The following is a 10,523-nucleotide window of genomic DNA, read 5'->3' on the forward strand; positions in this document are numbered from 1 at the left end:
AACAGTTAAAGATGTATCAAACCAGGCCCTCGGGAGATTACAACTTTGCATAACTTCTAGTTTTGGGGGAAAAAAAATATACTGCTAGCATGCAACGAGAGAATGAAAGATTACTGCCTTGTGATATTTTTAGTGTACATTTTTTCATGTTCTTTTATGTTTCTTGGCATTAAGCTATAGAATACCATCCCCGAGTAAGGTTTTGGATGAAGTCCTAAATTAAATCCACAAAATAAGAAACAGGCAGGACATTGCTGATCGGTTCCAGATCTGAATAACATAAAATGAATCCTCTTAACATAAAAAATAAACTGGAAATGTTGATTTTACCTTTTATGTCAGTGCGTAAATGAAGCATTTTTCGTATTTTAGAAATGAATGTGAGTTACCTCCTTAGCCCCCAGTTAAGGTAGTCCAAATGAGTAAATATCAATTTCAAGTATATGGGCAAAAAAAAAAAAAAAAGATTTGATTCTTCTGAAGACTCATTTGCATTTTCCTGGAATTATTTGTTGTGTTTATGATTTATGAGACCTTTAGATGAACCTGAGAGTTGGTTGAGAGAACAGCACCTAATTGTTCCCACAGCTCCAGAGAGAAAGAGCTTTGCAAGAGAAGTGCTCCTACAGGAGATGTCTCGTTTGCAGCAGGACTCAATTCTTGGTTCAAAGCTATGGTATTTGGGCTAGTTAAGCACGAATCTCTCTCCCATTCCATAGGGAATGAGCTGGGCAGTCCCTGCTCCCCACGTCCACCTGCACTTCGTTAGAGAGCGGAATGCTCACATGCCACCACTCCACAAGATCCCCACAATGACATAACTCCATGCAGAGACTGGCGTGACTGGGCTGGGTTTCCCCCCCTTCAGCTCTTGTATCACTAAGAATCTGGCAGCCAGTTCCGTCCTGACAGAGTTCACAGCATATATTGGTGGATTCTTGTCCATAGTGCATCTGCTTTAAGAATTAACGAAAGCAGTATCAAGACAGTAAGGTAAGTGCTGTTTTAACTATAGCACTGGGGATGCTGACTGTTTGGGACAGTGTTTATTGTAACAGAAACAGAAGAAATTCCAGAGCAACAATGCCAATTGCTACTCAACAGCAAATCCACAGTTTTGAGCATTTACTTTCACATTTTGCTTAATATGCGTTCCATGATTTAGGGATTTGAGATAAATTTTATATAGTATATGTTGTACTGCTTGGCAATGGAAGTTATACAAAGTTTCAAAATTGGAATGAGACACTACTTAAAACTGAACATAGTAAAAAAGTTTGGCATTTAAAATGTTTGTTATTTTATGCTAATTAGTTATATACGTTAGTGTTGTTAAGACCCAATTTTGAAGTGAAGAAAGGCCATTTCAATTCAGAATACTTTATATTGTTATAATTTGTTACAATTTACAATGAACATGTTATAAAAATGTGAGCTAAAAGACTCAGACATGAATCACATTTCTATTTTGTTAATTTCAAAGATCTGATTTTTGGATGTACGTCTTAAAAAACATGTTTTAAAGAAATTCTGGGAAAGATGATTTACTTTTTGAGAAAAGCATTTCCTCCATAGCCACAGGTATTTGGAAAAAAACGGGGAAAAAGCACAGAGCGCTTTTGCCTCATAGTGGAGTCATTATATGGTTACAAACTCTCTTTGAATTCAGAGCCCTTGTTTTTACTCTGCCAAAAAGTATGGAAGCATTTTTTCATTACTATTCAATACTCATATTATAGTAAGTATTAGTTTTAGTGTATACTCAGTTTAAACAAGGTGGAGGTTTTTTAAAGGAGCAAGACAAATCTTTACAACATTAACGTATTACAACTTAGAAGAATCCCGTAATTACATTAACACTATGTAATTGTTCTCATGGCCAAGTCCTGTCAGCTAAATTAAATGATGCCGTCGTAATCTTAGGGAATAATTTCTCGAGAATCTGGCTACGTGTTACATTATGTCAGCTATCAGAGTGATTCCAACAACTTTTCTAGGGTTTCATCTGCTAAAATAAAGTGCCTTATAATTTCAAATTGAAGCAAAGAAAAGATGTCTCAATTTCTCATGCTAAACATTCCTACTCATCCCAACCAATCTAGGCACATAAGTTTGTACCATATTTCTCGCAAGAAGATATATTATTTTATGGTATATAGTGGAATGTGGATGCTGCTTCACATTATGATTTCCCTTCCAGAGTTATCCTTCAGACATAACTCTCCACTCTACAAAAGCCCAACTCTTTACCTAAACTGCTAACCCTTTATTTCCCCAAGCAATTGAAATATACTTTATTGAGCCTCACCTTAGAAACATGTTTATATGAGAGGATCACTGTTACAGCTTATTTTTAATTTATATTCTCAAGGTTGTCCTTTCCTACATGGTTCATAATGCCACTGTTCACAGCAGACTCTCCTCAGTTCTACCTCTTTTCCACTTCCATGCTGTGAGAGCACTAAAATCCAGAGAAGTGAGCCATGCCTTCCTAAATTTTGGCATGAAGCAGGTAGAGAACTGGTGAGTTACTGAGAAAGGACAATTTTAATTCAAAACTTGAAAATAATAGATGTTTTCTACCAGTTGGATCTCTTTACGGGTTTAATTATTTTTTAGAATTTGTGACATTTCCCTGACTAATTAAAAGCACGTTCTAAAACTAATATGCCAAATATTAATTTCGGAAGACAGTTGTGTAATGCACCTAAAGGTATGGAATAGTAAAGACAAGTCAAGATAATACACACACACACTCACGCCCACCACGAATTCTGTTCTTCCTCCTCAGCACCGACAATACCCAGACATTTTTAAAGGAATGTACCCTCCCACCCCTCCGCACACACACACATAGATAAGAATAGCTTTCCTTCAGGCAAAACCACAGATTGCCCCTATTCCCAGGGAGGGTCTTCTTAATGAGATATTTTAATGATGGTGAATGGTAGGGTACAGGGTACAGCTTACAATTGTCTTTTCATTTTCATTTTTTCTGGTTTTGAAGGATGTTCTGAAGCAGTGTACTAACATGGTGGCTAGTGGGCACCACCCAGAAACCTATTGCAGGAAGGCATTTAATTAAGGAAGGACCTAGAGAGATTGACTGTCGGGCCTGGCTCGTCCAGAAGGGGGCGCATGTGTATGCAATCTGACCTGAAACCTGTTCACCACCCCAGAAGTTGCACAAGTACATCCTTTTCCTGACGCTTAAATACAGATTAAAAAGACATCATTAGATGTCCAAACAAACTATAAAATAATAAAATACACATTTGCTAATGCATTTAACATTGCAAATCCAACATCCTTTTCCTGAAAGTGTGCTATTTTATAATAATATGTTTTCACTTTATTTAGGAGTCAAAGCATTTGCCAAACATGAATCTAGGTGTGTTTATTCTCCTCTTGGCATTAACTAGTGGTGCCAGCGGTTATTACTATGACGATTATGATTTCCCTCTATCGATTTATGGGCGATCATCACCAAACTGTGCACCAGAATGTAACTGCCCTGAAAGCTATCCAACAGCCATGTACTGCGATGAACTGAAATTGAAAAGTGTGCCGATGGTGCCTCCTGGAATCAAGTATCTCTACCTTAGGAATAACCAGATCGACCATATTGATGAAAAGGCCTTTGAAAACGTCACTGATCTGCAGTGGCTCATTCTAGATCATAACCTTCTAGAAAATTCCAAGATAAAAGGAAAAATTTTCTCTAAACTGAAACAACTTAAGAAGCTGCATATAAATTACAACAACCTTACGGAGTCTGTGGGCCCACTCCCCAAGTCCCTGGTGGATCTCCAGCTTACGCACAACAAGATAACGAAGCTTGGCTCCTTCGATGGACTGGTAAACCTGACCTTCGTCCACCTCCAACACAATCAACTGAAAGAGGATGCTGTTTCAGCTGCTTTTAAAGGTCTTAAGTCCCTCGAGTACCTTGACTTGAGCTTCAATCAGATGGCCAAACTGCCTTCTGGTCTCCCAGCATCTCTTCTAACTCTCTACTTGGACAACAATAAGATCAGCAACATCCCTGATGAGTATTTCAAGCGTTTTAGTGGGCTGCAGTATCTACGTTTATCGCACAATGAACTGGCTGATAGTGGAGTACCTGGAAATTCTTTTAATGTATCATCCCTGCTTGAGCTGGATCTCTCCTATAATAAGCTTAAAAACATACCGACTGTCAACGAGAACCTTGAAAACTATTACCTGGAGGTCAATGAACTCGAAAGTAAGTAGAAAGCTGTGCCTGTACGTGACTGAGGTTTCCTCAAGTTTTTACATGCCTGAACTGTGCAAGTAAATATGGTCTCTGGCTCCATTAACAGAAATGAATAAACATGCCAATAAAATATCTATCCCTCTAATTCAAATATAGAAGAATTCTAGCTCAGTTATATGTTCAATGTTTGGCCTTTCTTTGGAGTGCCCAGATCAGAAACCATTAAGCTCATAGGACTTGAATACAAATTTCTTCAAATTTAATATTTTGGGCTAATTCATCCTGCTGTGTTAGCTCTTGATATCTGTTATCACTTGCCTCTGTCGTGATTTAGATTTCTGTCCGACATTTATTTCTTGGCAAGGTCTAGCTGGAGGAGGAACAAACAAGTCCAAAAGAGGGATGGCCAGCAGAAGCTTTCAAATGTCCCTCCTGCTTATCTCCAGAGCAGTTCACATATATTCGTGGTCTCCTCTGACATCTTTACTTGGGACTCCACATATTACGCTGCTCTTATGGACCATCATCTATCTCTGTCATCCGTGTCATGGTGTGTGTGGTCTTCACAGTGTTATTTGAAGATGGTGAGGAAGATTAAGGAGGAAAGGAATAGGAGCATCTGGGTGGCTCATTTGGTTAAGTGTCTGACTTTGGCTCAGGTATGATTGTGGTTCATGAGTTCAAGCCCTGCATCACTCTCTGTACTCACAGCTCCGAGCCTGGACTTGCTTCGGATTCTGTGTTTCTGTCTCTCTGCCTCTCCTCTGCTTGCGTTCTCTCTCTCTCTGTCTCTCTCTCTCTCTCCCTCTCTCAAAGATAAATAAACATTAAAAATTTTCTTTGAAGAGTTAAGGAAATCGATGAGGGTTCAGAATCTTTTTTAATAGTATGAAAGAGCTCCTTCTTTTATACACAACACTTAACCTCGTTTGATTTTTCCAATTTCTCCTTCCTTTCTCCTGCTGCCATTGTATACTTTTTATTTATCTTCTGGGTAGGAGTTTGACCTGATCCACTTGGGCTGTTCATGTATTCTTTAGGTCTTTTGGGACATTTATCAATTAAAGCCATACAGATTCAGGTGGGAAATTGAAATTCACCACAATCCATCTTATTCTTTAACAAAGGTGGCAGGAGAGAAAACCTACAGTTCATGGACAAAGTTGTTTAAATCAAAAGGCAGGTGGGAACCGTTGATTTACTTATAAAGCAATCATATCTGCAAAGTAATCTATTAAAACTGAACATCTTTATGCCATGAAAGTTGGTTCTTTTGTCATATTGGATAAGGATACTGACATTTCCGTCCAAAAAATTACAGTATGACTTATTAATATGATACTTTGTGATTCAGCAACAATTTTGTGTAACCCCTAGTAGGGTTGGGGTGTTTTCAAGAGGGAGACCATGACTGCCAGATCTGAAATGCCACATATCCTTTCTTGTGTCTGGAAATCTTGCTTGTCATACCATATAGAGTAAAATGATCATAGCTGAACCCTTACAGTCATTTCTAGTGGAAAAATCACTCTGTAGCAATATATGGTCCCATATTATAAACATTTGTGGTCAGGAGGAAGGATATTCAGAGATCCCAAAACGCTAATGGGATTTAAGATACTTAAGGGTTGAAGAAACCCATTAGATTTGGTTGGTGGAGGTCTATCCATGTGAATGGGGCTACCTCATACTCTGAGACAAGAAAGGGAAGACACACAGATGCAGGAAAATATGGAAGTATAAAGACCAGGATGATTACAAGAAGGAAGAGGTGATATAGGAGATGAGAAATGTGGTCCGTGGAAGAAATGCCAGTGGTCACTCAGTGTCAAGCTGAGCTTGAAACCACACACAACTGCCATCTGAATGTGAGTGTTTAGTTACTCTTATTCCTTTCTCATCCTTGACATTTAGGTATATCCATTTCAAGTATTCTTGTTGTTTGACTTTGCATGTTTGCAGTTCAACTTATTTTGCTACATAATAATTATGGATAGCAATTGTCCACATTCTCTTAAGATACAAAGAGCCCCTTCATGTTTTTCTAATATTAGGAAATATATGGTCAAAGAGTATTGTCCTATTTCAAGCTTGCAACTTTAAGCTCAACCCAGTCACAGATTTTCCTAATTTGGAAAAGAGGGCAAACTTAAAAGGACATCAATAGTTATTTGGCACATATAGTGTGCAGTACTGTGGGCGAAGTGGCTTCCATACCAAAATCACTTCAGTCTTCATGTAACACAGTGTGAAAGATACATTATAGCTAATAAGAAGATCAGATAAATGTTCCAAAGTCACCCAGATGATCAATGGCAGAGATAGAAAAGTAGTATCGGCCCAAACCCATGTTTTTTCCATTCCTCCATGCTTTCTCAGAGATAGGTGCCATAAGATCCCTGAAATTTGACTGATGAGTTAAAGACAACATCTTAATGGAGAGAACAGTGTGTTGAGCTCCACTGAAGTCATTATTAACTAGAATTTAAGAATGAAAGAAAGTAACAATACAGGGGACCAGATAAGTCAATCTGAAGTGGACTTGAGCAAACATAAGCAGTTTCTATGTACACACCTAGATCATGCAATCTAAAAGCAGCCTCAGTTTCTACTCAAAACTAAATCAGTTTTTCATTTGTGGCAGCTTTTCTTCCACAGAAGAAAAGGACACGAGCTCTGATCATGGACATTCTATGATTTGCTTTTGGCTTTGGGGTTTTGAATTATCGTCATGAAGGGTGGTTGTTGGAAAACTCTTCAGAGGTCATCTAGTCTCTTATTTTAAGATGCAAAACCCCAAGATGTTTATATTGGCGAGATTGCTCACACAACAGCACCAATCTTAGATTTCTTCAGCTAGACTAAACATTTCAAAAGAGTGCTCAGATAATATGACAGATTAATTGAATGGCTTTTAAAATCCAGTGTTTTTAAATGCAGATAGGATAATAAGTTCTATTCTCTCAAACATTCAACTGAATGTCCTGATCTGCCATAAGTATTCTTAATATTTTTTTTATTTTTTATTTTATTGTTTATTTAGTTTTAATTCTTTAAAATATTTATTCATTTTTGAGAGACAGAGAAAGAGTGTACGAACAGGGGAGAGGAAGACAGAGAAGGAGACACAGAATGGGAAGCAGGATCCAGGCTCTGAGCTGTCAGCACAGAGCCCAATGTGGGGCTCAAACCCACGAACAAGGAGACCCTGACCTGAGCCAAAGTCAGACCCTTAACCGACTGGGCCACCCAGGCGCCCCAATTTTGTTATTTATTGTAGGAGAGACAGAGGCAGCATGAGCAGGGGTGGTGCAGAGAGAGAGGTAGAGAGAGAATCCCAAGTAGGCTCCACGCTGTCAGCACAGAGCCAGATGCAGGGCTGAAACTCAGAAAACTATGAGATCACAACCTGAGCCGAGACCTTAAGAGTCAAAAGCTTAGCCAGCTGAGCCATTCAGGTAACCCTCTACTATAAGCATTCATTGCTAAGTATTGTTGTGTCATTTGGTAGCCTGAAACACTCCTGTAGTAGTTCCAAATTCAAAGATCTATCAAGTAAGTGGGAAGGACTTTTAATAGACATTATTATGGATTGGAGCATTTTTTAAGTGATCAATTCAAGTCCATGTACTAAAAAAGTAATGGACATTTTCTATTCTTTAATTTCCAGAGTTCGAAGTAAAGAGCTTCTGTAAGATCCTGGGACCATTATCCTACTCCAAGATCAAGCATTTGCGTTTGGATGGCAACCGTCTCACGCACACCAGTCTGCCCCCCGATATGTATGAATGTCTACGTGTAGCAAATGAAATCACCGTTAATTAATATCTACGAATTCCAATTCTATTGAGGTGGATCCCGGAGCAACATTTTATGGTTACGTTTGTGTGTGTCAGTTTTGATAGTATTCATTTTTGTTGCTGTTTTTACTTCCATGAATTTTAAATTCTGAAGGAAATGTTTTGTAAACATTTTACTCCTTTTTTTTTTTTTTACAAGAAAAGATGAAAGGCAGGCCTATTTCATCACGACCATAGACACAGACACACACATAGACAACAAACTTATGCTTTATTTGTAAATTTAGTATTTTCTACATCTCTACTGTCAAATGATGTGCAGAATCTTCTACTGGTTACATGGAAGTCAGCCCAGCATTATAATTCCTAAATCAACTCAATGTGCCAAAAAGCATGGGCTACCCACATATGGATGTTTGGTGTCTTGAACCAAATTTCAATGTTCAGATTTGTTTAGCTAAAAAATAGGTGGTAAATTTTGAGGCCGATGATTTTGCAAAATACTAGACCAAATCCTTGAAGCCCCATACACATAAAGTGATATTTTTGGTATTAAGGATTTATATGGTTACCTAATGAAACTTTTCTTTTCTAGAATTATTTTTTACTCTAAGTCATGTGTATGTTTCTTTTTAATCATTTGCATGTTATGTTTAACAAGCTAATAGCAAAATAAAACACGGCAAATGGCATCATTGTGCTTTCTTTTGGAATTCATACCTCTCATATATAAAACAATAGATAAAAATTTTAAAACCATCTTTAACCTGCAATATTTTACTTATGTTGAATAGAGTTTTTCACTAAATAAATTGTCTGCTTCTAGCATCCAGTTGCAAACATCTTTGAAACACATCTTACAGTATGTACTTAAAAGTGTGCAGATCTGAATTTCAGTTCACGTTGCGGGAGGGGATCCCCTTTACTAAGTGATTCTCTGGACACCAACTGAGTGTCCTACAATCCAACTCCATTTTGATGCTGCCTGCCTAGAGACAGTATCAGATTTCACAGATTAAGGGTTCAGTCTTACAAGACCCCCGCACCCCGGTGCTTCGGATGCCAGGCATAAGCCCAGGTCATCACCTGTACTTCTGATCAATTGGCTACAAATCAGACGTTCCTAAGACCCCCTCCTTGGGTACAATTAATTTGCTAGAGAGACTTATAGAAATCAGGAACCCTGTTTACTCACTAGATTACCAGTTTATTATACCAGGATATAACTCAGGAATAGCCTGATAGAAGAGATGCACAGGGCAAGGTGTATGGGAAGGGCAGAGGGCCACCATATCCTCTCCAGGAGCACCACTCTCCCCAAATCTCCACAAATTCAGCAGTCCAGAAGCTCTCTGAACTCCACTGTTTTGCGATTTTATGGAGGCTTTCTACACACACAGGACTGATTAAATCACTGACCGTTGGCAATTGAACTCTATTTCCAGCCCCTCTTAACTCCCTGGAGGTAGGAAGGGGGCATTGAATACTCCAACCCTTTAATCACATGGTTGGTTCTCCTGGCAATCAGTCCCCATCCTTGGGTTATCAAAGTGCTTTCCAAAAGTCACTCTGTTATCATAATAAGGGACAACTTTATTGTTCTTATGAAAGGAATACTAAATATTTTAGGAGCTGTGAGCCAACAAACATGGGCAAAGATAAAATAGATATGAGGAATATATTTTGGTCATCTGAATGACCAAATATACATTTTATGCAAATCACAATATCAGAATTCTTAAATCTCACAACTTCCTTGGATATTTAACATTATTTCCGTTGCTGTTGGTTTTACTGATTTATATGTAATGATATTCTGTTAAATAAGAAACTTTTATAAGATCTCAGCAATCACTGCTTGGTTGTTAAGCAAAAATGGTGGACAACTCCCAGGATTGAAAATGTGAATGTATATAAATTTTTTGAAAATGAGATTTTAGAAAATCAATGTATCTTGAAGCCAATATGTTTGCAATAACGGAATCCAGGTTTTCTGTTTCATGGATATCCATGATTCTTTACAATGGGAAATAATAGAGAAAATAATTTATAAGAAGTAACTTCTTTATCCAGTTAACAATAAAGCATAAGTCTGGGAGCAAATATGAAAAACATACTTAAAACCCATAGGAGCGCATATATAGCCTCAGTTGTGTCTAAAACAAAGGAAACATGTCTCTAAATCATACTATGTTTTAGCATAACATTTTTAGTGAACTCTACCTTATGGTAAAATAGCTTATCATCAAAAGAGAATTATCAGTAAAGATTGAGTTGACTGGCAGAGGTGTGAGATATATTTTAGATTAGATACACTGTATAGTTTTGATTATCATGTCTTTTCTACATAAAAGTAAGTTCCTTAAGCTGTGACTGTACTCTCAGGCCATTTCTTGGAATGAACTTAAAAAATCTATTTTTCTTCAATAAAACTAGAATATAGAAGAAATAAAACCAAATTTTTCCTGGCCCTATCTGTAAAGTCG

General features: G+C 37.7%; 1 protein-coding gene across 1 annotated transcript; it reads left to right on the top strand.

Annotated features, from left to right (window-relative positions):
- Window positions 1-809: 809 nt before the first annotated feature.
- Window positions 810-8,729, top strand: LUM (lumican). The gene is made up of 3 exons (XM_019446415.2): window positions 810-993; window positions 3,361-4,246; window positions 7,908-8,729. Exons 2-3 carry the CDS (start codon window positions 3,382-3,384, stop codon window positions 8,060-8,062), a joined length of 1,020 nt encoding a protein of 339 aa, XP_019301960.1. The 5' UTR covers window positions 810-993; window positions 3,361-3,381; the 3' UTR covers window positions 8,063-8,729.
- The last annotated feature ends 1,794 nt before the right edge of the window (window positions 8,730-10,523 follow it).

The sequence above is a fragment of the Panthera pardus genome, unplaced genomic scaffold (genome assembly GCF_024362965.1).
Source record: "Panthera pardus isolate Hobbes unplaced genomic scaffold, ASM2436296v1 HiC_scaffold_6, whole genome shotgun sequence".
NCBI classification, from domain to species: Eukaryota; Metazoa; Chordata; class Mammalia; order Carnivora; family Felidae; genus Panthera; species Panthera pardus.

Coding starts and splice junctions, on each gene's coding strand:
- LUM (XM_019446415.2), top strand. CDS start 3,382: ATGAATCTAGGTGTGTTTATTCTCCTCTTGGCATTAACTAGTGGTGCC. Junction 4,247..7,907: donor GGAGGTCAATGAACTCGAAA/GTAAGTAGAAAG, acceptor TTTAATTTCCAG/AGTTCGAAGTAAAGAGCTTC.